Genomic DNA, 27920 nt, shown 5'->3' with positions numbered 1-27920 from the left:
TATGAGTTTGTCATGGGGTTGTTAAATTCATGCCCCATAAAAAAAACCATGATTTTCCGTGAACGGTCGAATATTAATGGGTCATGAAAAAATGAAATGGCTTTTGATGACATTTTCATTACCCATGAATTATGGCCCTCTCTTATTTTTCATGGGAAAGACAAAGACATGGCTACCATGAAAATTTAGTCTTAAACTACTCTCGACTGTTAAATCAAATACATCACTGAGGATTTGTTGGCTGGTTAAATTGAAGCTATATACATGTAGCAACAACCCTAACCCTAAATAAAAGCTAACCGTTTTTCAAGTCAGTGCTTAACCCTAATTATTATTCATTCAAAATATTTCCCCAATTCTGATTGGCTAAAAGCACACGTTTAATTCACCATAACCAGTTACTGATGACCAAATTTGGAAGAATTTTGACTTTAACGAGGAAATGACGTCAAAAATGCAGCGTTTTCGCAGGTTAAGGCACCGTTAACCAAGAAGACCTGGGGACGAGGTTGAGTTGTTTTCGTTGTGAACTTAAGAAAATGGCGGACATTTCACTCGTTTCAAGAGTAAGAACTAGGCGAAAAAATAGCTAAAAACACGGCAAGAACAGCAAGAAGACAACTCGAAGGGCGACATCTGCTATTTGGAGAATATTTGCGGAGCTGGACAAACCTAAACGCACACTATCGAAGATGAACTGAACATCGATGGATCGATGGAGGTAAGCATGTTTTAGCTATGTTTTTAAACTTGGAATTATTTTGAATGAATAATAAAACAGTTATTGAATTCGGCTTTCATATCATATGAAGAATTATGGAGATCTCGGAGGGTGTTATCGGCCTCGGCCTACGGCCTCGACGGATAACACCCTCCTCGATCTCCATAATTCTTCATAAGATACTCAGCCTCCGTCATTAACTGTTAATTACTATTCTCAGGGCTTATTTAAAAAAAAATCTTCAGTCTGCACAGTCTGCATTTTAACATGACTGCACTTTAGTATGGTGTACTACAGTGTAAATAAGGCCATTAATGACAAAAAAAGTGTCATTGCAATACAAAATTCATCTGGAATACATGTACTGTATCTCCTCCAGGCTACAATCATGACGTACAAAATTTCACCATTGAAAATGAACAACAAATTTCAAGGGTTCCATCCTACTTAGTTTGGACAAGTTTCAATGAAATAAAAAAAGCTCATTTTCAAGGCCAATACAGATGTTTATTTTAGCTAATAGCAAATGAACAGCTGTACAAGACAAATCATTTAAGTGAAAACTAAAGTTGTTGTGTTACAATAACAAAAAAATGTAAATCTTATCTTTGGTCACTGTTGTTGCCTCAGCCATCAGATCCATCTTGTAAGTACAGTGATACAATGAATATTGAAATGCAGCAACATCTAAACAAAATTAACAGCAGAATCATGTCAAGATTTCATGTAGAATATTTGATCCATCCTTAAATAATAAAACAATGGTTTTGATGATGCAAACCACTCAAAAGGATATCATTATTTTTAAAATAATCGATTCGTTAATGAAATATATGGATAAGCAGGCTTTGTTACAGGTCAAGCCGGCTTTTTTGCTCTACTGCATCTCTAAAATTCCCCTATGCCTTTGGTTTGGTTTGCAAATTCAGCTGGTGGTAAGCTCTTTTTCAGCTGGTTGAACTAGCTGGCAGCCAGCTCTTAACGACATCCCTGTTAGCCTGTGTACAGACCACCCCCTCCCCTTAGTAAAAATCAGACAAGGGGCGTCTGTGATTCACTGTCACTAATCGTGAATGGGAATAACTTTGCATAAATTAAAAAAAAATTGTTTCCGCTGACCAAAATTTCCATGGCTCATGTTTCATGTCATTCCAGTTCTCAAAATGTCGGTGCATGCGTGTTATTTCCATCGAGTAACTGAGAGAGTGAGACATTTCTAAAATAGGATTACTCTATACCAAGCAAGAAAAATGTTCTTACAAGCCCATATTGAAGGAAAAGATCCATGTTCTTATGCAAGCCTTCCCACTGGATACGGGAAGTCATTAGTTTGAAATAAAGTGTTGACAAGTCAGACATGACTCATGAGTTCATGATAGTGTGAAACGTGACCTTAGCATTATTGTTTTGCTTGAGTTTTGATGACAGGCCCTAAAGCAAATCAAAATCCCTCAATTTCATGATGTACACACTGTAATGATCTACAAATAACAGCCAATCAAATCATTTTCCACATATTCCAGGAAAAATCACGTGGCCTCCATACACGATTACCAATGGTGAATCACAGACTCCCCTTCTCTGATTCTTACTGAGGAGAGGGGGGGGGGGGGAGGGGGGCTTGTACACAGGCTACATCCCTGCTTACCCTGGCATGAAACAATCTGCTTTAATACATACACAGGCGGTGTGCGTCACGAGATTCGACCAATCAGAATGCGTCATTTGTAGAGTGATTTTCGCGCTCGGGAAGAGCTGTTTTCAGAGGTATACGTGGTGAAATTTTCGCTTTATTCCAAGCTTGTGTTGGTAATTTCGACACTATACCGCCGTGAAAAGTTGTTGGAACACTTTATCGTGAGAGCAGTTGCGTTACTTTTAAATATTTTGCTTTCTTGAGCGTTTGCGACAAGTTTGAATTGCTCAGTCATGTGTAGGCCGCCATGATGATTTGAGTGTTGTTTTTGCCGTTCTTCTTGGATTTATTGCTGGTTACTGTTAGCGGTTTTATCGAATTATTTTGGCCATCTTGTTACTTCAACCTTTTTTCTTTGCAAATTTTGGGGTCTACCCGGGTCTACCCCTGTTAGTTTTCCCGTTATGAGCCGTTGAAAGTGTCTTGGAATTAAGACATCGTCTCAGCCAAATGGCACAACTCGCGGGAAACGGGCTGAGAAAATATGCCGAAGCGGAAGCCGACGTGAAGCGAGTAACGCCAAATCCAGGAAGAGTTTGCTCTATTTTAAAGCACAAAAGGTAAATAAGTTTGAATATTGTAATAACCTTTGGAAACAAAACACTTTTCATAACCCAGTGCGAAAACTGAAAGCGCGACTTTAAAATAATTTGCATGCGGTGTGTGCTACGTGTATGCAAATCTTTGTGTAAACTTATGTGAGGGAATAAATTGTTGTAAATCTCTACCAAAACACAAAACCATTATCGAAGATCCAGAAAACATCATACAGGATTTTAAAACTGTGAGGTTAGGTTTTACTTTATAACAAAGTCGATATACTGCGCTCACTTCAATGACCGCATTTCTGCGGCTGTAGCTTCGGTGAAATTCCGATTGTGCTGCAGCTGTTCGGCTCTTTCGGTCTGTTTTCCCCTTGCCTGATAGAAGATTCATTTGCGCACAAGGATTTCAAACGGGCACTGTTTTCAAAATAATATAAACTTGTCGATGAAAATAAAATTGTTATGAGAGACGATTTCTCACCTTGCTGTTTGCACGTGCTCCCCCGTAACAAAGTCCATCAAATATATAAACACTTCTAATGGACGAATTTTTTTTTAGTTAACCAAATCCAGGTATGAACTACAGATCTCTTTCACTATGAGATAAAAACATACATATAAACCAAACAGTACATAAAATCTTATGAGAAGCAGGAAATTAGTCGCCGCTCAAAGTCGGCTAGATCGCACGATCGTCTCCCAATCGCGATAAACTTCTTGAAATTGCCTCATGAAGCCAATAGCAAGCATTTATGGCCACTATGAGATCATGAAAATTCTCGAAATCGCTCTCTTCAGTAATGTTTTTCGGAAAAGGCAGCAGTGTTTTGATCCCTGGGTTTGATTCATTTCTCTTACGAGATGCGAACTCGACCGTGTCACGATTGAAATGAGGCACAGTAACAGTTTTACCCATGAACCTTTGTGGGCCGTGACGCACACCGCCTGATACATCAACATATCCTCCTACCGAGAATGATCAATACAAGCATTTGTCAAATGTGTCAGAAATGATCGCATTGATCATTTTAGCAATAAGGATTGCTGCTATTACCCAGGTCTCCTCGCCTAATAGTATTATAATTTGCTATTGATGGTTCATTCAAAATGGCGGATCCCTCAGAAACCCCTGTAACAGTTACACAAGCTGATTCTGCTCCAAAAGGTTTTTCAAAATTGTTCAGTTATATTAAAATATTGTACAGTGGGTCATGGTTTATAGATGAAACCGCAAACGATGCTTAAAGTAGGTCGTTTTGGTAGCCGAGGGGAAAACTCCGCCAGTCCTCGCGATACTGCAATCGAGCCGCTACCGGTCAAAATTAACAGTCACTTACAAGTCACTTAGAAGTAACTTTCTATCTGGTTGCTTTCCAGGGAAGTCTGTTTCTTCATCCAAAACTCGCAAGGTAAGCTTAATGATCGTTCGATAATACTGGAAGCAAACCCTTGCTTCTCTCGTATCCTTATCTCATAATGAAAGCATTGCATGGCCACAGCGTGCACTGCAGCTAGACTCACTTTTGGAGATCCAGGGGTAGTAACTAACGTACGCTACATACGAAGTTGGGGTGGCCATCCATTGACATTTGCTTTAACTGTTTCTCGGTTTAAAGGTTGTTTATGATCATCAGAATGTGGACATGGCGAGAGACAACAGATAATCAATGATCTGTAACTCAAAGGCTGACAACTCCAAAGGAGGCCGCATTCAAATTTCAATCAGCATGCTGTTAGCATAGTTTTTTCCTTCGGCATTTAAGCAATTATAGTGATTATTGCAATTCTTTTCTATCAATTTGATTATTAATTTTTATTCCACACTGACGTTGATGCATAGTTCGCCATATCAGTAAATAAAGTAGTCTTTTTTTCTAGAATATGTACAAAAATTCAAATTACCTCTACGGATATCCGTAGTGCTGTGGCTTTAATGCTTTTTAAATACCTCTTTTATCACGTTTCTCTAAATTAACTTACATTCTTGTTCATCTGCTGCAGCTTTCCTTGGAGCAATGTAACCTTTTCAAGATGCCACTTCAGGATTTTACTTATTCAAGATAACAGCTACTAACTTGCTGTCATACTGAGCTTTCATCATGTAGCTTTTCCTGAGTTGGCCACATACAGGTCACCAAAGGTTTTACAGTGGATTGCCATTTTACTAACAACTACGGTGGCACCATAAAGGCACTTTATTTTGCTTGTCAATGTATAAACAGGAAAGTGTTTATTAAGGACAGCATTTTTGTTTCTACTAGAGACAGGACCACTTTTATTCCTTGCAGTGGTCATACAAACCACATGAAGGTCTAGCCATTTGCAGGGCAAAGGCAGTACCTTCATTTCTCAGTTATTGTAAGACCCCAAGTACTTTTCCAGCCATGGCAATCTAGTCTGCAACCTTCTTTGTAGTCAGGTGCTCTACCTATTGGGTTAGCCTGCCACAACAATAGCAAAATATGGTAGTCACAATATATAGGAGTCAGTCATTTACCTGATATTCAAACTGCATTGATATTATGTGTTATTCATTAATGTTTTTTACTATGTTGCTCTGGCCACCCATTTTTTTTTCCATTTGGCGTCGTCTGACCAACCCAAATTTTTGGCATTGTCAAAAAGAAAAGGTAGTGAGTCAATGTAGTTAAACCATTTTTCATTTGAAATAATTCTTTTGGTCTGAAAAATGAGCATAGTAACAGCATAGAGAAAAACAGGAACAAAAACAGGAGCATTTTTTACAGTATATTGTGCATTTTGTCAATCCAAATATTATGTGAATGTTAACCTTTAACATCAGGGCCTCCAAGACTTCTTGTGATTTTTTTTTTTTTTTTTTTCTATCTGACCGATCAACCCAATCTCAGTAAACGCATTCGACGCTAAATGAAAAAAAAAAGGGGGATGGCCTTATTGAAAGTGGAGGGCATCCTCTATTCTTGACCTGTCTTTCTGGTCTTTTTTTATTTATTTATTTTTTTCTTAGTGCATGTTGTTAACTCTTTTGTTAACAGCGAGATTTGTCTGCACAAACATTTCAAAAACAAGAGGGATGTTGTCTAAAGCAAGGTCCTATGTAACTAAAAAATCGTTTCTTTTGGTTTTGTCTTTTTTTTTTTAGTCTATCCATATCTCACATATTGCAACATAATATGGAGTTCTACATATCCCACAAACATTATCAATATAATCTACTTGTTACAGAAAAGAATTGTTCAAACAATCTGTGCTGCAGATTACAGGACCCCCAGTAAACCCAAAAAATAAAGAAATAAATAAAGAAACAAAAAACAAAAAAAACATTTTTCAAAAACTTGGTTACCTATCTCTTCAAAATTTATTTCAAACTTAAAGTCAAGGATTATTGTACTAGATATGCCAAGTCATATCATCCTCATACCTGCAGAACAAACATAAAAAAATTTAAAATCTTATACCAAGGACCGAAATTTTAGAACCCTTTACCTCACTCAATAATTAGATCAAACAACATAAGAACCTTTAGAGTTATTTTACTTGACTCGTGAAATAGGTAGTACAATACTGAGCACTCGTATGCACTAATTCCATTGTCTTCTTTTGTTTTTCTATTGCTATTGTTCACTAGTTGTTACTATCTCTTTCACAAGTCAAGTAAAATCACTGTAAACGTTTACTTACCGGTAATCAAATTTCATAAGTTTTCAGAACACTCAATATATCGTTTGTAATTTATTACTAGTTATCAGACTGACGATTAACTTTTTTTTAATATTTTCTATACACTTGTAAACTACTTTAATATTATAAGCTGTTCTTTATTTATATGAGTATATAAGTCATTAATAAAAAGTAATGTAAAGAGGAAGTCTCACCTATAAGTGTTCATGGCTTCTTGAGATTATTTTTAGTTTCATGTATTTTTCATGTAATGTAATGTTTTTTTCCTTTCATTTATGTGTAAAAAGGCATTAAATATCAATAAATCAATTGAATGAGGTTTGCAAGTAATATGTGTAATTTCTGTAATTCTTTTTGTTGTTATTGCACTTGCTATTTTTCTTCTTTTTCATTTCATCATATTCTGATATTTTTTTGGGAAAAGCGCTGCCCAGCTTGTGATGAAGATTGCCCTGTAGCTGTGAAGAAGTGCAGGAACAGGGAATGTGACTATACATTTGAAAAGAAAAAGAAGGACTGGGAGAGGGTGAAGAAGCGAGGAGTGATTTCTCCCACACATGAGAGGGAGAAACTCGAATACAGAGTAGGTATTTACATTGTAGAGATACACTAAAAACCAGCAACTAATAACCTGTATTTTCCCAATTACGTTAGCCAAAAAAGGTTCTTACATAAAAGGTAATGAGCACTTACATTGTAGGTTTTTAAAGAGGTTCTCATTTTGTGAAGGAAAAGAAAATACATTTTAGCTGAGAGTATGTGGTGGTATTTAAACTTATTCCTTATACAAAATCTATGTACCCTTACATTGCAATAATATTTCAGTGATAAGACACCTATTTTTTTTCAAAGAGGATCCTGAATGCTTACTTATCTTCTTTAGCCAAGGTTACAAAATGCTTTATACATTTTAGAAAATAAGAGGCCTGTGAATACAGCCATTTCTCCTAGCTCGAATTGTCACCGGGGATGTTTCCCTAGGAGAAATGTCTACGACTCACGAGAAGCACCCATACTATTTACATAGTTGTTGTTTTTTAAACAAAAACCCTCTGTGGAGTAAGCCAAAATATACTTGTGGCAAGAACAAAATAAAATTATTGTTGTGTCCCCAGTTAGTGCCAAGAGGCACTAGAACAATTAGACACTTTGATAAAGGCTATGTATGTATGCATGTGTGCTCTTCATTTAAATGAACTGAGTGCTCTATGAAATACAGTCTACCCAGAATACCCAGAATACAAGTATGTTTGTATGTATGTATGTTTGCTTTTATCAATCATTGGTATTTTCAGTTATCACTTAGGTTTGTATTTTTTGTTCATTATTGGTAGTAATTGATATAAAAACTTTATCATTAATATAAACTTTGCATTATAGGCTGATTGTTTGCATGAGGGCTGTGATTATGATGTAGTGGTTTTATACCACTGCAAACATGCCAAGGGAAATTCAATTTTCCCTAATGCCACACCGGGGAAAGCTTTTGAATTTCTTGGAGATGGCTCCAAAGAGCACCCACCATCTGATGAGGGCCGTTTCTTTCTCCAAATGTTTTCGCAGTTTTTCCTAGGTATGCTTCATTCTCTTTATAAGTGTACTTATTGACAAGATTAGCTTGAGTGCATGTGCCTTGAAGGTAAATAGCAGTTATCTGAAAAGATCAGGAAAGCAAATCATAGCTTAGATATGCAATCACATGCCAGCCTGTGCAGATGGAGCAGCCACCCTGCACAAACCTGTCTACCTGGGGCTCAACCAGTGACCCGCTAGCATTGTCTTTAGGTTACCCTTTCCTAAATTTAGCCACATAAAATTAAATACTAAATTAATGACAATTCATTATTTTTATTCTGGCTGATTTTTCATTCAAGTTCTTTTCTTTATATATGTAAAGGACATCCCCATGGTATGCCAAAGTGGACACCTAAAAAAAAAGGTATTAAAGTTTTGCTGTTAGTTAATATTACTGTTTTTATTTCGAACTCTGTCTTCTAGTAATTTCATTAAATTTGCAAATGACTCACACAAGGGACTCTGAGATCATCATTAGCTGACCTTCTTCTGCCCTAGCTACCCCTTTTCGGTTCTGGATATTTCCATTCCTTTCATCTCTTTTTTGCTTTTCATGAAAGATGAGCAAAAAGGGTATAATGTTAAATGTATATTTCAATGAACATTGAGATAGAAACATTTTATTTTTATTTTTATTTTTGGCAGGGTATGAATAAATATTTTCCTTTTTACTGCATTCTTTAAATGTTCATCTCTTTATCTCTCCAACCTTTTTCAAGCACCAGGGAGAAATCGTTTTTGTGCAAGAATTCATTTTACCGTATTACACTCAATTAAATGTACTCTTTGCCTAATATTGTTTACTGCGTTTTAAAATAGCTTCCTTCTTTTTCATTACCGGAATTTTCTGCAATATGTATACCATCACATCTTTCTTTCCTTACAATGATTGTGAAAGCTAGGCAAAGACACTTAGGAATTCTTTCCAGTTTAAACAACAGCGTAGTTGTCTGAACATTCAGCAAGCAAGTAACAGGGGTGACTTTTTAAATGATGTGAAAGAACTGGTTATGCTTACAAGTATGGGGTGACTTGTCCAAACAATGCACTCTTTTCCTTATGAAATGAGGGTTAGCTAGGGTTAAAACGCTCATTCGTGCAAGTCAGCTTTACAATCAGAAATTATTTCAACGATATCACATATTGTAGACAAATTCGGTGCCATATGTCAAGCCTTTCTTTTTTTGTTCCTTTTGAAATGCAGGTAAAAACGCCCAGTCGTCCTCGTCAACGACATCTGCTCAGCCAGCTTCAAAAACGGAAGGTATTTACACCATATCACATATTCCTTTTCGAGCCATGTGTAGGGACAGTATGTCAACACAACTTTGGTATAATGTTTGAAGCCATTACAGGTGCAGATGAAGGAACCTTTTTCTCCTTGTTTTTTCCTTTTGAAATGCAGGTAAAAACGCCCAGTCGTCCTCGTCAACGACATCAGCTCAGCCAGCTTCACAAACGGAAGGTATTTGCACCATTTTACATATTCCTTTGGGAGCCATATGTAGGGACTGTATGTCAACACAAGTTTGGTATAATGTTTTAAGCCATTACAGGTGCAGATGAAGGAACCTTTTTCTCCTTGTTTTTTCCTTTTGAAATGCAGGTAAAAACGCCCAGTCGTCCTCGTCAACGACATCAGCTCAGCCAGCTTCACAAACGGAAGGTGTTTGCACCATTTTACATATTCCTTTTAGAGCCATATGTAGGGACTGTATGTCAACACAACTTTGGTCCCATGTTTTAAGGCAATATAGTTTCAGATGAAGGAACCTTTCTGTTTCTTTTCTTTTTTTTCTTGTGAAATGCAGGTAAAAACGCCCAGTCGTCAGCGTCAGAAATTATTTCAACGATAACACATTTTGTAGACAAATTCGGTGCGACATGTCATGCCTTTCTTTTTTGTTCCTTTTTACTAGTAAATGCAGGTAAAAACGCCCAGTCGTGCTCGTCAACGACATCTGCTCCGCCGGCTTCACAAACGGAAGGTATGTACACCTTTTCACATATTCCTTTTGGAGCCATATATAGGGACAGTATGTCAACACAAGTTTGGTGTCATGTTTTAAGCCATTACAGTTATCGATAAAGAAACCTTTTTCTACCTTTTTTTCCTTTTGAAATGCAGGTAAAAACGCCCAGTCGTCCACGTCAGTGACATCTCAGCCAGCTTCACAAACGGAAGGTATTTACACCATATCACATATTCCTTTTGGAGCCATGTGTAGGGACAGTATGTCCACACAAGTTTGGTGTCATGTTTTGAGCCATTACAGTTATAGATGAAGAAACCTTTTTCTACCTTTTTTTGCTTTTGAAATGCAGGTAAAAACGCCCAGTCGTCCACGTCAGCGACATCTCAGCCAGCTTCACAAACGGAAGGTATTTACACCATGTCACATATTCCTTTTGGAGCCATGTTTTGGGACAGTATGTCCAAACAAGTTTGGTGTCATGTTTTAAGCCATTACAGTTATAGATGAAGAAACCTTTTTCTACCTTTTTTTGCTTTTGAAATGCAGGTAAAAACGCCCAGTCGTCCACGTCAGCGACATCTCAGCCAGCTTCACAAACGGAAGGTATTTACACCATATCACATATTCCTTTTGGAGCCATGTGTAGGGACTGTATGTGAACACAAGTTTGGTATCATGTTTTAAGCCAATACACTATAACAACATGAAAGGCAGATCAATATGCCCAGCCATGAATTCCTTGTCCACCGGCAGAGCTAGCCACACATTCAGTAGTAAAATAAACGTGTCCAAAGATCATGGGGATCCTTTTTAACACAAATTGAATCAAAGGATTAAATTTTTGTTATAAATAATAACCTTCTCCTTTTTCTTCTTTTTGGGTGCTGTTGACTGTCAAAAGGTCCAACCGTTGTCATCTACAGGCAAGGCGATCTCAATGTTGCTGTTGGCTACTTACACTGTGGGCGCCGGATGCTCCATGGAAAGCAAGTGCCCTCGGGCTATGATGTTGTACAGCTGACTTGGGTTCGGGAAGGAAAGGTGCTTGCACCTGTTCTTTTGGGAGATGTGGAAGAGAATAGAGTCTTGGCCTCAGGTCGTTTTTTTGCTCTTCCAAGATCCCATCTTGCGAAAGTAAAACTGGCCCCTTGACCCTTTCAGTCCTAACATTTGCTAACATGCTCTTTGTCCTTACCCTGCTTGTACCAGTGAAATTAGGAAAGTAATTTCCTTTAAAGAAGACTTGACTTGACTTTAATGGATGGTGTAGAGTGTAGGAAAAGAGAACGTGAATGTTAGGCCTGAAAGGATATAGGTATTGTCCACTGTAGAAAGCTTGGCGCTATTTCGTTTATCCTGTACGCTTCCTTTATACACTGCCACTTTGCTAATGCATTTGGACCACACCTTTCTTGTTGTTGTTATTATTAGTAGTAGTATTTTGAAAAAGGAAAGGTTGTTGTAACACCTACAGGGGTACCTTTAAGCGTTATTTTGGTAGCAATGTCCTTCCTGTCTAAACAGACTGGTACCTCGATAAGCTCAGAAGTAAAAACCAGCTACTAAAAACCTGCATTTTCCCAAGTTACCCTAAGCAGAAATAGAACCGCGAAGGAATAAGGACGATTGTGGGTTCCATTCCTGATGGGGGCTCGGTTTGTTTGCCTGAGCATTTTTTAGTTCTCTCTAGTGTCTATTTCAATTTTATCACACTTGGGAGGTTGGTTCGCCTAAACAGGTTCTTACATAAACGATAATTAGCACAAATTTAGGCGGGGTATGTAGGTTCTTAAACAGGTTCTTATTTTGTGGAGAAAATAATTAATTGAAGCTGAGAGGATTTAGTGGTATATTCATTTTTTTTTCCTATATTAAATCTACAAACCACTAATAGAATGTAGTTGGAGTGATAGTCCTAAGAGGATTCTGATAGTTGACTTAATATCTAGATTTTAGAAAAAAAGGCACTTTTTTCCAACTTTTGGCGAAACAGGTTTTTGTGTAGAGGATGCCTAACTGGCACATTTTAGTGTACATCTTCTGTAACACCAGCGAGGTTCTTTATCCCGGATTTTTACTGTATTCACAAAACCAATCGCCCGTGGCTGAGGCTTCCAAATTCCATACTTTGTGTACTTTTCGTTCGTGTCGTTTCTTAGGCCGTACCCATTTCGGGGATATCCTGCTCTTAAGATTTCCATAATCATGTCCTTTCTCGGTGGTAAGTTGAACACATACTAACAAAGTGCGAGCAGAATTAGATGATGTAAGCTGTCACCTCAAAATTAAGTGTTAGTGACAGTATTAATTTGGAAATACGCCTTGCTGTACCTTATAGTATTACAGGACGTGGGCGAGTTCATTCGTTTACATTTCATATCTCTCATTCAAGACAAACAGTTGATATGAAAACATCCGAATTGTCTTTTTAACTGTCTAATAACAAAATGGTAAGCAAAGCCTCGCAGTGATCCGTTTAAACTTTAGTACAGAAATGGTGTTCGCTCGTTGCAGAAGCTCTCACCTACAACTGTAGTACATCACGTAACGCCAAGATTGGAAATAAAAAACTGTTAAAGTTATGAATATATGAAAATCATATGTGTGAACTGCGGCGCGAAGAATTATATGAAAGTAGATCATCGCAGTGAAAGACGCAAGTTTTGAAGTTGCGAGGAGAAAGCCCGAAAAAAATTCAGCCTTGTACGGGTTTCAAACCCTCGACCTCTTCGATAGCGGTGCAGCGCTGTTACCAACTGAGCTAACAAGCCAGCTGGGAGCAGGTCGTTGAATTGGTTACGTCCATACCGTTGAAAAAGAGGAAGAATTGTTGATAGGGCTCATTCCCTTGCGTTTTCGTCTGTCCCCCTACGTGAGAGCCGCTCTACATTAAATAACCGCCACTGGGCTGTCCTTCAACTGGTCTTGCAATGACTTCGGTAGAATATTTCCTCTTCCCCGCTTGCACACCATGCACCATTGTACGTCCATTGTCCTTCTTCCTTGTAAATTGCTGGAAAAATGCCCACCTGCTCCTCCCCTGAGCCAACACTAAAGGCCCATTGCCACATTTAATGCAACGCGGCCGGTAGTTTTTCTTTTGATATCGCGCTTTTGTAATTGGCGCGCTCTGATTGGTCAACACTTTTGTGTGACTTTCTCGCAAAAAGAAAAACGGAGCTAGTCAGCTGAGGCCGCACAACCCAGCGTCGTGTGTCTCCTCACCTGACAAATGGTTTCACTGTTCCCTTAAAGTCAATCAGTAAATACGTATTATTTCTTGTGGAAGTGGTCGAGTCTATTAGCATTGAACCTGAAAGAAACGTGCACTGCTTCGAGATATGCCAGGGTTAGGTAGACAAATATACACGTGCATTCAAGTCTATAGATCTGTGCCGTGGCAATAGCTCAGTTTAATTGTTTTCCTGGTAATGGTGAAGGAAGGTGATGGTATTATGAACAGGCAAAGTTTACGGCTACCAAAAGCACTGGATAATTGGCAGAAGGGGAGGAGTGGTTTCTCTTCTCAGGGGCGGGTCTGGAAGGAGGGTTAGAAGGGGTGCGCACCCCTTACCCCCTCAAGATGACCTGCGGATTTCTAATACAACCGCTAATCTGTAAAATATGCGGATATGTATGATATGTTTTATCAGCAGTGCACATTATGTTGTTGCCTAGTCAAAAGCCGTGTTGCTATTCGCTTTTAAAATTGGTTCAAGTCACAAGGCATGTACGTCAGTCCTCGGTACTATTTTCTGGTGCACCCCCCTCCTAACAAAAATCCTGGATCCGGCCCCTGCTTCTCTATGTTTATCTACAGAAAGCATTTCTAAGGCTATCACGGTTGCTAGGAGGGGACTGTTTGGCTCGAAAAAAAAAAGGAAAAGAAATGTCGCCGATTCGGATATCTGCACAATTCTAAGCCATATTCGATTGCAGCTTTCTTATACCTTTCTCCAACAACTTTGTGTTATTGAAGGTAGGCAATCCTGAGGGCTGACAAAACATTACTTTTGTCATGAAAACCTCATATGCGGACAGCCAACAAGATTAGAATATTTCATGGGAATAAAAACGAAAACGATTCTCAAGCATTGACTGAGAAACTCTGTCGTACTTTTCTAAAACTAACTAACAAGACAAGTAGATCTTAGGGTAAGTGCCTTCATGGACAAAGCCACTAACCTTCGTCGAATAACTGCTAGTCGTGAACCACAAGTAATCGTGGATGGTAAGATCAAGGAGCTACTCCTCGGATAGTTACGGCACGTATCGAGAACAGACAATGGGAGGGTCCCCTAAATTTCTGTACTATTGGCATAAGGAAATCTGAATGGCCGAAATCCACTTTTTGTGGAACTTCAGATGCGGAGCTTGAGAAAATGAACGTAACCTTGAGCGATGCCCAACACCTGTCAAACTACCGAACTCAATGGCTTCGTGTTCCCCAGGCCTTAATTGCCGTAGAGGATTCCTTAAGGAAATACTTGATTCCTGTTGAACCCATTTTCTACTTTCGAAAATGATGCTGGAAAGACCGCTAATTCCATCGTTTGTCGTAAAATGCCTCTAACCAACTAGTTATCATTTGCCGTAAAATGGCTATAATACAACTACTCATGGATAAATATTGCTCATCAGATGAATTTTTGACCCAGGTGACAATTTCGGCGATGACGCTGGAAAGACCGCAAATTCCATCATTTGCCGTAGAATAGGTATAATGAAAGTACGTAGTCATGGATAAATGTTGCTCATCAGATGAATTTTTCACCCATTGGCCAATTTTGGCAATGATACTGGAAAGACCGCTAATTTCATCAGTTGCCGTGAAATGGTTATATTCCAACTAGTCATGGTGAAATGTTGCTCATCAGATGAATTTTTGACCCATTTGCCAATGTTGGCGATGATGCCGAAAAGACCTCTTATGTCATCATTTGCCGTAAAATGGGTATAGTCCAAGTAGTCATGCATAAATGTCGCTCACGAGATGAATTTGTGACCCATTTGCCAATGTCGGCGATGATGCCGGAAAGACCACAAATTCCATCATTTGCCGTATAATGGCTATCATCGAAGTAGTCATGGATAAATGTTGCTCATCAGATGAATTTTTCACCCATTGGCCACTTTTGGCACTGATACTGAAAAGACCGCTAATTTCATCAGTTGCTGTAAAATGGTTTTATTCCAAATAGTCATGGTGAAATGTTGCTCATCAGATGAATTTTTGACCCATTTGCAAATGTCGGCGATGATGCCGAAAAGACCTCTTCTGTCATCATTTGCTGTGAAATGGCTATATTCCAACTACTCATGGATAAATGTTGCTAATCAGATGAATTTTTGACGCAGATGACAATTTCGGCGATGATGCTGGAAAGACCGCTAATTCCATCATTTGCCGTAGAATAGGTATGGTGAAAGTAGTCATGGATAAATATATTAATGTTGCTCACGAGATGAATTTTTGACCCATTTGCCAAGGTCGGCGATGATGCCGGAAAGACCACAAATTCCATCATTTGCCGTAAGATGGATGTAATCGAAGTAGTCATGGAAAAATGTTGCTCATTAGATCAATTTGTCACCCATTGGCCACTTTTGGCACTGATACTGAAAAGACCGCTACTTTCATCAGTTGCCGTAAAATGCTTGTATTCCAACTAGTCATGGTGAAATGTTGCTCATCAGAAGATTTTTTTACCCATTTGCCAATGTCGGCGATGATACTGGAAATACCGCCAATTTTAGCATCTGCCTTAAAATTGCCATATTGAAAATAGACATTGTTCAATGTTGCTCATAAGACGAATTTTTGACCCATTTGCCAATTTCGGCGATGATACTGGAAAGGCCGGAAATTTTATCATTCGCCATAAAAATACTCATTGGCAAATGTTGCTAATCAGATGAATTTTTTGAGCTAATGATTCTGCAAAGACCGCTTATGCCATGATTAGTCGTAGGAAAGCTAGATTCCAGTTCGTCGTCCGGGGTGAGTCGTTTTGGAATGTCGGCGATTAAGACGTATGGTTTACCACAGTTTCCGTTTTTAACAACGATACTGGAAAGGCCGCTAAGTTAATCAGTTTGTGTTTTAAAAATTTGACCTGCATACGATTCAAAGGAGGTCAAAATGTTGAGACAGGAGTCGCGAGAGGATGGTGGTTCAGTATGTCTATTGGCTTCCGAGGACCACACTTTTACTAAATGTGTTGATAATGGGTCTGTTGAGAACTAATAAGACCACAATTCATTTCGTTCCCCCTTTCATATTCCAATTTGTTAATCCATGTGAGGTAGAAATAACAGAAGCCTTAATTTTCACAAGAAAGCAATACCCTGAAGGATGCTATGGTAGTAGTGGGAAAATGACGCCATGGGCGGCAAGTGGCCTATTATCTTTTTCACGCATTTTGTTATACAAGAAAATCACTCTCTCCCTGGTGGAGATAATTAGTGAATTAAGGCATAATCCATCAGTAATTTCAATCTACAGTGGAAAAACACCTTTCACCTGATAGATTTACACAATGTCGCATTCTGTTTGTATGAAAGATAGAAGTTGCAAATGATTTATTCCATGCACTTTTATATCTCCTGCCGCCTGTTGTCAGGTCAGCAATAAGCCACTTGCATGATGACATCATTTACTACTACGACCAGAATCCTTCAGGGTTTTCCTTTCTTGTGCAAATTACGGCTTTTGAAACTCGCTGAGATTACCACATTTAGATATGAAAAGGAAAACGAAAAGGGATTGTGGTTGCTGTAGTGAAATGACGTCATCGTGCAAATGGGCTATTCATCGCAATTACAAGTGCTACCCTCCCTGGAAATTACGACGCTGAAAAAGTCAGTATTTTGTAGTCAAAGAAATCAAGCAACGGCAGTAAGAAGAGTTGCATCTTCAATGCTATAAGTGAATGCGAAGCCGTGCAGACGCTTTTTTGTTTTTTCGGTATCTAGATCTCACATCGTTTTGATTGCCAAGGTCGTCTAGCAGTGGAAATGAACGAAAAGAGGGGATATCCTTCAAAGTACACCCTCTTTCACTGCATGCAGCAAGCCTACAATGAACCTGGACGCTCTAAGTCGAGAAAATTAGTGAAGTAGGAGAGAGCTTCATCGTAAAATGCCTAATTACACATCCAAAGTAAAATAAATGCAACGACTCCCACTTGTCTTAAACAGTAATAAGGGGGAAAAATACACACCCAGAAGGTAGGTTGTTTACAAAGGTAATTTATTCAGAAAAGTCAGGCTTACACGCAGTATATACTGTTTCGTTGACAACACAGTATGAAGAAGGTAATATTAACGACCTATGTCATATCATGTACATTGCTTAAAAGTGATCTGATCCGGCAGTAATCTCCCTCCTCCTTTGTCCGGGCTTGGGACCGGCAAAACAATACAAACGATGTATTGTCCAGGCGGAGTTAAAGTCACTTATATAACAGTATAAACAGTATGGATGCTAATTAAAAAAGTCAGTTATATAGAAACGTCGTCTTCTTAAAAAGTAATGCTACAATAGAGAACCTCATGAACTGGGCATTGACGCACCAATTCAGGAAAAACGAAAATTACTGAGTTCCTCCATGTTGACCTACAACACAGAATCTGAACAACGCAACAACCTCAGTTGGTGAGGCAATTCTCTAGGGTTTAACTATACTGCTATGCGGGAGAAATTGCCAAATGTAGTACTACTCAACAAGGCAATTTCGGCAACACACGAAAAAAATCGAGGGCTCAAGTTACTCGCTAAAATAACTGCAGCACCATACGGGGGGTGACTGTGTGAGTCGACAAACAAGACAGAACCGCTTTGACAAACCAGAAAGGAAACGGTCTTATCATCATATATAAATAACGCAGCACAGGGTTTTTTCTCTCTCGTTAACAAACGAATTTGTTCAGGGAGGGTAGACAAAGGATGTGGATCTTCTAAACGTACAGGGTATGGTTGTCCAACTTTGACAGCAGCATAATCTGAGAAAAGCTGAGCTGCTTCCGCAGCAGTCAAATATCGATGGGGCAAGGACTGACGAGCATTGTCATAAATTGAGTTACCAAGAATCATACACACATGGAAACGATTAATCCATTCTGACGACAGAGCACCAGGTCCCGGGAAGTTGCCATTACTGGTAAGAAACCAGTGTGTCACAGCAAGAGAAATGACGCTACATGCATTGCTACCATTACGCCCGTCGATACTAGATTGACAAAATTCAGGCGGAAACAGCCACTTGCAAACATCGCCATCAACAATGGTAGCCGGTTGCTCACACATGGACAGTGATTCAGCCATGAAATCCGGGTTAGACAGATCGAAAGAAATATCTTCCCAGTCAACTTCAACAGAGTCTGACTGCTCGTCCATGGCATCCACTTCTGTTGCTTCCACAGCAGAGTCATCAAGAAAATCCGCGTAATCACCTTTGGTCGCCGCCTGGAACATCTTAATTCCGCGAAGTAATTGAGTCTTAGCAAAGCTGAGTCCTTTCCGTGCAAGGGCGATCTTTCCATGTACAACACATGCACTATCATCTTTACAAGAGTAACGATCAGACTGTTTTGAAAAGGAAAAAAACAAACACAAATGGGTATAGATAAAATAATCAGCGCACAACATGGACCAGTGGCGGATCCAAACCTTCCGATAAGGGGGGGAGGGGGGGTGGGAGGGGGCGGTCATCCAGACCCGGAGATAGGAGCGCGGCCCGGTCTGGAAAAAACTTTTTTCGGCCCTTGGGGCCTCAGTGTGATCTAAAAAGAGGGAAGGGGGCCGGGGCCCTCTCCTGGATCCGCCACTGCGGACGACAATTTCAATACTATCTACGATAGAAAAATACAGCGTTGCAAACACAAAGAAACAACGAAAGGGGAGAACCCGTTCTAAGCAAACAAGGGTAATCGTTGCTTCCTTTTGAGATTTTGCTCAGGAAATAATTAAACACAAACCGGACAAACTGAGATTAAATTTGATATTGATTCAATAAAAAGTCACTGTTTGAAATCAGTAATAAAATTAGAGACGGTTAGCTATGATGGATGTACAATGTATCTCGCTTACGCTTTCAACCATGCGACCGAAAGAGCATAAACGAAAGAATTTCGTATGATATCTACATCCCTAAATCGGTATAGATAGATCGATTACAACTTTAACAACGCACCGGCAAGTTGCAGAGAGGAGAGGCCGCCTCTGCGGATTCATCACTTGGATTCGTATTGGATAAATCTAAGGAAATAATATGGTAAAAAACAACGTTATTACAAGGGAAAAATAAAAGAAAGAGGAAAAGAAATAGATTATTGCAATTCTGTCAACGCTAAGTGAAAATGCTCTACCGACTAGCAGTCCATTCAAATTGGCAATTCTTGACTCAATCCTTGTGATGATGTTGTCCCTGTAATACTTCAGAAAGCCGACCATTTCTGTCTCCAGCAAAGCCTTTTCTTCTTTTAGTCTCTCTCCGTCTAAATATTTTTCCACCACTTGCTTTTTTACACGGACTGGTGTTTCTGCAATAACAGAAGCAAAGACAGTCCAGCTTTGAATGAGATTTTCTGCGCAGATCATTGCTTTAAGCTTCAGTTTTGATTCTTTTTTCGAGGTATTAGCCTTAAATTAGTATTTAAATCCACGGATATTATAAAGAAGAAGTCTGTTTGTGTTTACACCGTAAATGCATGGTAATTTTTCAAGCACATACGTGCGTTATTGTGATCCGGAAATTCCCAAGGAAACTTGTGTTGCAGTACATCCTCAAGGTTAGCGGGACACACTGTTGATGGAAGTTTGTTATACTCGGAAACCAGTTTAGTTAGTTCGTTCTTTTCTGCACTTATCTTCGATCGTAAGCGATGTCGTGCTTTTGATCTGTCTGCAAAAGAGAAAAAACAGATGCTTCCACATCTCTCATGTTTGTGATAAGCAAAAGGTCACTGTGTATTAAATAGCACAAACGCATGACACGGACTGGTGCCAGTCCGTGCATGGCAATACACATATTTGCACTATTCTTATGTCTTCTAAACAACATTAAGGAAGTGTCACTTATAAGACACACCACTTTTAAGTTGTTGACAGAAAACCGATGTCATTTGCGAACGTGAAAAAAAAAAAAAGAAAGAAAAAATGGGGCCGTCTTTATTTACTGTAGAACAAGTGGGAACCCAAAATACAGAAAGTCTTCAAAACCCTTGGTACGTACTTACCAGGAGAAAGTGTATATGAAAGCGACCAGCAAAGTCTAAAAATCAACTATGGTAAGTCTAACAGTAAAACAAACGTTCCTGGACAACAAAAAGCCTACGCAATGGCGTTTAGGAGCAACGCACATCAACCCTTGAACTGAAAGTGTGCTTTTTGCAATGTGTTGTCAAAATTTTTAGTCAAACCGTTTTTCTATGAGTAAAGAAAATTGGCAATACAAATACATATTGTAATGCAGTTTGGTATGTACAACCACGGTGGCAATTCAAACAATTAATAAAGAAAAAAAAGTAAAGGACTGAACAAACAAACCTGCGAGTCGATTAAAGTTACGCGCTTTCTGACTGATAGAAAATGAAGAGTACTCAATTTTCTGCTGTAAGTCGAAGGACTTCTGTTCATTGCTGCCGGTCTCTGACACACATTTCTTGTCAAGTCCTATTTTTCCCAAACAACAACAACCAAAAAACAATACATGTATGTACAAACTAACTTAAGAAGAGATTGGTAGAGACAGGACAGACAATAAAATATCAGACAAATGGCATGGAAAAAAAGAAATACTTTTGGCGTGTTCTCTGACTTCACTGGCCCAACTTTGCATTTTACTGGTCGAGACATCCACATCAAGGTCACTGGCCAAGTCAACGAGTTCTCGAGAATGGCGTTCAAGATCGTCTTTCACCTTGACAAAAATGACAATAGAAGAAAGAAAAAGTGACAGAAAATGATCTTCTAATCTTGGAAAGTGACTGAAACATCATAAGAAGCACAAAGCGGTTGTTTGTCAAGTAAACGTCAAACAACTATCTCGCCTGTCTAGTTAACGTTCAATAGCTGAGAAACTGGAAAACAAAAGGAAAAAAAGCACCTTTAAATAACGCTTTGCTAAAGAATCTGCAAGATTAAGGATCTTGCGTCTATTCCAAGCCATGGCATGCTCAGTCAGCAACTCCTCACGACCTTAAAAATAGAAATTAAATGAAGAAAAATATGGATTATTTATTGATAACAGTGACCAACATTGTTTTTGGTCATTGTATACAATGTACACCTTTTTTTTTTTTTTAGCAATAATTACATTGTATGAATAAAGTGAGGTAATGGTGAATTTAATAAGTTTTTATATAATGAGTTACGTCAAAGAGACACCTTGATGATAACAATTGAATTACGAAAGCATTTATAAGCACATAGACGACTATTGTGTATGTCTCCTTAAACTGTCCTATTAATGCTGATATACAGGCTGGGAAAAGCCAATCTGATTTGAGTAGTTTATTACAAATGAAAATAAAGTAATCAAAAAAATAAAAAGCCAGTCATATTCCACGGACCTTCAGGGCACATATGCTTGGTCGTTGATCCACAGCGAGAGATGTAGCTGTTAATTTGTTCCACTTCCTCACCTGTAGAACGAGCAGCACCCTCCTGCCACCAACCTCCCCAGAGCACCTTAGACAAGAATAAATTATATTATAGTGTTAATTAAGATAATAATAATCCTAATGATAAGAAGAGCAAATAAATATTTCACCTGGCATGACCAACTGTGAGCTTTTCCGTGCATAACAGACAATGCCGGCTTCATTGAGGAAGCTGTTTTTTGGTCCTTTTTGGTTAGCCATGGCCAGTACTTACAAGCAACGTCTTCCCAGAAGAAGGAAACTTTTCTAGGGATCATGTCAGTAATTTGGATGTAGTGGGCATAACCATACACTTCACCATAAAACATGTTTACGGCACGCTGTGCAATCGCATGTCTACAGCCAGTGATGGAGAGCCCAGTTTCATCAATGTGCTTCTTCTTCTTCAAGGAGTTCCGTGCTGCCTGCCAGTGAGACTCACCACATTTGCTGTTTGAAGTCAACTTCTATTAAAGAGCAACAATGTAGAGATACCTCTATGAACAATTGGCAATGTTTTAATTTATTTATTACGTAAACTTACAGAAACTTTACATCTTATTCGTGTATAAAACAAAGACATGAATCCAAAGTCAATTGAAGATAATGACTGCATTTGATGCACAATCTGAACTCTAGTAAAGGTTTACAACCCTAGTGTCTGTAGATTCTAAGAAAGAAATCTACAGTTCCTCTAGGTCAGTATGTTAAAGGTACATTTTATTTACATGTAGGCAGGAAAGGAAGAAACAAAACGTAAGCAAAAACAAAAGCACAGGAAATAAAGAAACATGTAAAAATAGAATGCTTGTAGTTATATTGGAAATCATTGTTGCCTTATTTTAGTAAACTTACTGAGATGATGAAAAAATGATTTACAAAGAATATGTTATGTTATGAACAACATAAAAATTCAATACTGAGAAATAAAATGTCTCACAGGTTGATTTGCATTCTTGTATAGATTCGCCAGATGTTTGTCCACTTTCACATTATCCAGAATAAACTTTTCACCATAATAAGATTCTCTTTTTTTCCTACAACAATAGAACAACAAAAAGTTAATTGTCAGTTCAATCCAATTAACATTAAATGTATCTTAAAAACAAAATAAAACACCCATGTTTTAGCTAATAACATAACAAATATCACACCACTGAAACAGATGGCTGAATATTAAGTTGGTCCCACATTAATTTTTTGCAACCTGTGAATGCATGTGCCTGAAATCAGCAGCAATAAAAATATTACTAACAAATGGACTCTTCTTCAACAACAGTTACCTCCCAGCTGATTTGTATCGATAAAGCTTAGCATTCCCATCAACATGAGCTGAATGCTGGAATACGGCACAAGTTGGGCACTCCATGAAATCCTTGGATTGCAGGACGTCTAACTCATGGCGACAGAACTTCCACTCTTTGAAGGCAATGCTAAATGCAGTGTCATTTATCACACCAACCTGAAATTATGAATAAAACATCTACATGTACATGTACATACATACACATGGAGGCTGAGTACATATTAACCAACAATATATGAATGAACCATTGGTACATCTTCATCAAAAGTAATTAGCTACTGCCAAAGGTAATACAAAGGAAGTATTATGTGCAGAGTTGTAAGTTACTTCCAAACTGTTTTGTACGGGAATCACTTTTGCTGTAGAGGCCATTAAACAAAAGAACAGAGACTTAAGGCAGAGAAAGTTCAAGGTTGTAAATTTATCCATTGCTTATTCAGTAAGCATTGTAAAATGAGCTTACCCTTCCTCTAATAACTGAGAAATCCTCCAGAGATCTTAAAAAACCACTTTCAGATGATCCTGGAAGTCTTTTCTGCAATAGATCCCACTTAAAAAACAGGTCTTGAGAAAAAACATATTTAGTATTGGAAATTGAGCCTGGCCAATAGCCTGCCTGAATTAGATTGGAGGAATCCAGAGGTGAGAAGACATTTTTGCAATCCTTACAGTGAAAGATGCAGAAATTTACATCATATCTCCCTGTAGATAAAAAAGACCAAAAGGAAAAAAGTCTTCATTTATTATATAAAAGAAATGAAAAAAAGACTGTGATAAGCTGGGGAAAAATGGTTTTTAGTTGTACTTTTTGGAATCACAGCAACAAAAACCAGGCTTTTAGCCAGACATTGAACACTAGCCATCCAGAGGGCATGTTTTCCCATAAAAATTTCTGAGATTAAGTACATTTTTAGTGTATTTCTTCCAAAAATGGGGATCCATGCATAGGTCAGGATGGCAGGACACCCTTCAAGCTAAAACCTAAACAACTTGCAACAAAACATAACAAATTTAATAAACTAACCCTCGGAAGTCACCACTATGCAATTTTCAGATGTTAACATGGGTTCACCTGTAGATGTACAGCTGGGGCAAAAAAATAGCATATTGCGTGCAAAATGCTTTGCTGCAAATAAACAAAATAGTAAGTAAACGGACACCAAAAAGAACCAATTACATCCATGAGCCATAAAAATCAATAACTCAGAAATATCTTACGATATTGTCCCTTGACAAAATAATTCTGTGTGTTTGAGCCAGTAAGTGATTCCATGTAGCACCTGTAAGCGATCACTAATTCTTCACATTTTGGGTGATTGCTTATGTGTCAGCACGTTCAACTGTAGTTAAAAAAAATGAGAAAACAACACATACCCACTGTAATTAAGTCACCATTGCTGTCCAGTGAAACATTGGGTGGCACAGGTTTAAAAAAGCCATCATGGAATATTTCTCTATCATGAAGAGGATTTTTCTTATGCTCCTCATCATCACATTGTGTGCACAGGATCTTCATTCCACAGTGAATACACTTAACAAGGCCTTGGGCCTCCATACACACCATACACACACTGCTTCTGAGAAATTCATTTTCCAGACCTGCCCTCATGATTTGGGGGCGCACACTTGCCCAAGATTGACCTACATTTGATATCCTCTCATTCCACGGTGTTGATGGAAGACATTGAGTGAATAAAGCAGTGCATTCACTCAAAATTTGACTTAAGTCTAGAAAAACCAACAAAACTTGAATTTAATTAAATAAACATTTTTTTTTTTAAAAGAATAACCTAATGAAATGGACCAACAGTTTTGCATACATTTACACAATAATATTAGTTGGTTGAATCATAAAAAAAAGTATCAACACGTCTTGTTAGAGAAAACTTCACAGCTTTATCAAATTTGTTGTTAATAACATCCCAAAATTGAGGATTTCAGGCGATCATGTGTACAAATCAGATTTGAGCAGATCTTGCCTTCCCCTTGGTGAACAAGAGATTTGGGTACAAAATTAGGGCTGAGCAGAGAAAATAATATGCCTGGACAACTACCTCTATGACCGACACCTTTGGGACCGCCAAGTGTCTCAGTCTTACAGAGATGTCCATGTTATGGAGAGTAAATAAAGGGGGTAAAGAAAGGCAGGCACACACTTTAGGTGTCCATTTTAAAAAGGGTGTCCATCTTATAGAGGTGTCTGTTAAGAGAGAGTTGACTGTATTACTCCTAACTTCCGTTTTTGAAACATATATGCATTCTGTTGACAAAGCAGGAGGGAAAGATGGAAGGCTATGTAGCCAAATTATTTTTTTGGCATCTGTAGGGGCCATGACAGAAAACAATATCCAGCCACCTTGACTTCACAAATGAAGGGGACTTTTTCCATGTGGGGAAAAAATTGTGTGCAGGCAAATTAAGACACTCTTACCCACTTAGGATTGACTTTACATTGCCTGCTCAAAGAACCAGCAACATTCAAAGCATAATTGCTAGGAAAAAACTAATAATTATGTGTAAATGGAAATATACAACTTGGGAAACACAACAATGGAATTAATCCATTTTCTCAGCAATGTCAAAGCACAATGACAGCCTGTTGGTTAAGTATGCCCAGCTTTTACCATGTATATCAGCAAGCATGCTATAGAAAAACTCTTAAAATTTGTTCGAGGGGTAATGAACAATTAATAGTCCCATCTTTCCAACTAAGAAACCTAGTTCACAAAAATCATCAAACACAGACTGACAAAAACGACTCTTCGTACTTAACAGGACATATTGCGTTTATCTTTTAACACCTTGGCCATAGAACGAAACGGAAAAAAGAAAACTGATTGACTATAATATGTATAAACTACCTTGAGAAGCATGATCCTTTTCATCTGCGGGGTACTCGTCGGAAGAGTGATCAGCATCCTGGAATGTTGGCTCCACTGTTTTTATATTAAAAAGCCGATACAAACCATCTAAATTAGCCCACCTAATTTAATAGTAAAATGTTTAAGAATTTCAAGTATAATTCACCTGCTTCAGGAATAACTGACGAAGCCCTATGGCCTTTTCTAGGGCGATACTTTGAGTGAGTAGTTCTCAAACCGGTTGACGGGTTTTTCCAAAAAACAGAAGCAGTCCTATTCTTTGGCTTCTTTTGCTTTTGTTCACAGGCAGCGAGAAACTCCGCTGCTTCAGCGAGGACCCTTGATCGATCTCGTTTTTTTCCGACTCTCTTTGAACTTCCACCGTCTCTTTGCGCCATATTGCAATTCACAAAACAATTTCGTATTGCTGCTGAATCACGACATTAACGTGTACAATTGATGCGCAAGGCCGTTCAAAATTGACATCTGGTGAGTCGATCCTAAAATGATCAATACGATCATTTCTGACACATTTGACAAATGCTTGTATTGATCATTCTCGGTAGGAGGATATGTTGGATACATACATGTAATTTACTGTTGTCAGGTTTGTTGGAATGAATTTTGAACAGTTCCATCAGCAGAGCCAACCATATATAGCACACTGTAGTTCAACTTTTCTACCCTAGCTAAGCCAGCTACTGTAGTGTAGACAAAGATTGAAACTTCTTCCCCTATTAAAAAAAGAATCCCCTACTTTGAAGGAAAATAATATGCTCACGTGCTTAATGATCAGAACAACGCAGTAATGGATCAGTCAATTCCAGCTGCGCCCAGCGCCCCCCCAGGCTACTGCAGGGCATTTGCCCGCCTTGTCAGTCCCGGGGCTGGGGCATTTGCAAATTTTGTGCTGCCTGGGGGCCGGGCATTTGCCAATCCCATGGCCATTCCCGAGCTTTTGACACACACGTTGTTTCCTAGCTACACAAAGGATTTTACTGGGAAAGAAAACAGATTGGCTCAAAGGCCATGTAAAGGCATGTTCTTGATTTTATGCATGCATTTCTTCATTGCTTATCAAGCCAGAATTACATAGCGAAATCTGGAGCTATCAAAGTGAATCAGCGTTTTTGGTCATTAAATCAAATTTCTGTTGATATTATTTGAAAAGCATCCTTTCATATTTATAAAACTATTCATAACATAAATTATAACTCTGGGCGCAGCTGGAATTGACTCATGCATAACAATTTCAAGGTTAGAATAGTGAGACTTTTTGTGTCAAGCAAGACTTTCATTTTGGTCACATGCACATCCGGTGTCTAAACAATTTACTTCTTTCATTTCTGTTCTGATCAAGGTCATGACCCTTAGCTTGTATGGCTTTCCCCGAGTGAATCCGTTCGTCGAAGAAACTGATTTGTCGCTTGAAAAAACGATCGTCATGCCCACCAAACATCATTTCAGTAAAAATAAACTTAACAAAGACCATGCACAGCCTCTGTCACATTGTGTTCCGCAAAGCTTATATTTCTTACATCATGATCAACTTGAACTGTAATCGCGGCTCTGTCTGACTGTGCCCCAGCACACAACGACGAAACTATGATTATTTCGCTTTAGTAGCAAGTAATCTACAATAAACAAGCACTACTTAAGAATGATTGAAAACAAAACTCACCTAAAATCGTTTACCGAATCCAGCCGATGATCTGATATCAGCGGTGCGAAGTTTTCGTCACATGTTGCACAAAAAAGCGATCGATTATGGTTCCTCACAGTCGCGCAACAAGTGACGTTTCTTAAAATTTTGCGCTAAAGGTTAAAACATGTTTTGAATCCGAAGATTCTTCCTAAAATTACAATCAGAGCGAACAAAACCCAACACTAGCGAAGCCGTTAGTTTCAATTTGAACCGCCCTCAAACCGGTTTG

General features: G+C 38.6%; 1 protein-coding gene and 2 long non-coding RNA genes across 7 annotated transcripts; 1 reads left to right on the top strand and 2 right to left on the bottom strand.

The window, feature by feature from the left end:
* Window positions 1–1206: 1206 nt before the first annotated feature.
* LOC140947236 (uncharacterized) lies at window positions 1207–27920 on the bottom strand. Of its 2 annotated transcripts, none has more exons than XR_012166940.1 (2): window positions 27668–27920; window positions 1207–1408 (listed from the first exon to the last, which is right to left on the bottom strand). It is a non-coding gene; the product is annotated as an uncharacterized lncRNA (long non-coding RNA). The 2 variants fall into 2 exon arrangements; XR_012166941.1 differs by lacking the exon at window positions 27668–27920 and adding an exon at window positions 1841–2288.
* Window positions 3915–9620, top strand: LOC140947227 (uncharacterized). Of its 2 annotated transcripts, none has more exons than XR_012166939.1 (4): window positions 3915–4371; window positions 4964–7208; window positions 8006–8564; window positions 9606–9620. It is a non-coding gene; the product is annotated as an uncharacterized lncRNA (long non-coding RNA). The 2 variants fall into 2 exon arrangements; XR_012166934.1 differs by lacking the exon at window positions 9606–9620 and having other exon boundaries at window positions 8006–8198; window positions 8523–8577.
* On the bottom strand, window positions 4747–26420 carry LOC140947115 (uncharacterized). 3 transcript variants are annotated; one of them, XM_073396218.1, is made up of 17 exons: window positions 26153–26420; window positions 25987–26061; window positions 24500–24853; window positions 24150–24251; window positions 23589–23827; window positions 23103–23281; window positions 22760–22856; window positions 21951–22286; window positions 21751–21868; window positions 21285–21376; window positions 20978–21098; window positions 20726–20851; window positions 19911–20081; window positions 19546–19719; window positions 19371–19435; window positions 8148–8279; window positions 4747–5403 (listed from the first exon to the last, which is right to left on the bottom strand). In XM_073396218.1, the coding sequence occupies exons 1-17, from the start codon at window positions 26382–26384 to the stop codon at window positions 5305–5307; spliced, it is 2712 nt and encodes a 903-aa protein (XP_073252319.1). In that variant the 5' UTR covers window positions 26385–26420; the 3' UTR covers window positions 4747–5304. The 3 variants fall into 3 exon arrangements, with proteins under 3 accessions (XP_073252319.1, XP_073252301.1, XP_073252311.1); XM_073396200.1 differs by lacking the exons at window positions 4747–5403; window positions 8148–8279 and adding an exon at window positions 17408–18763; XM_073396210.1 differs by lacking the exons at window positions 4747–5403; window positions 8148–8279; window positions 24150–24251; window positions 24500–24853 and adding an exon at window positions 17408–18763.

This window comes from Porites lutea, chromosome 1 (assembly GCF_958299795.1).
Source record: "Porites lutea chromosome 1, jaPorLute2.1, whole genome shotgun sequence".
Taxonomy (NCBI): Eukaryota; Metazoa; Cnidaria; class Anthozoa; order Scleractinia; family Poritidae; genus Porites; species Porites lutea.
Note: the sequence above shows the minus strand (reverse complement) of the source record. Positions and strands in the feature narration are given on the sequence as shown.

Coding starts and splice junctions, on each gene's coding strand:
- LOC140947115 (XM_073396200.1), bottom strand. CDS start 26,384: ATGGCGCAAAGAGACGGTGGAAGTTCAAAGAGAGTCGGAAAAAAACGA. Junction 24,854..25,986: donor AAAGGATCATGCTTCTCAAG/GTAGTTTATACA, acceptor TGGTTTTTCTAG/ACTTAAGTCAAATTTTGAGT. Junction 19,436..19,545: donor TTTGAATGGACTGCTAGTCG/GTAGAGCATTTT, acceptor TTATTTCCTTAG/ATTTATCCAATACGAATCCA.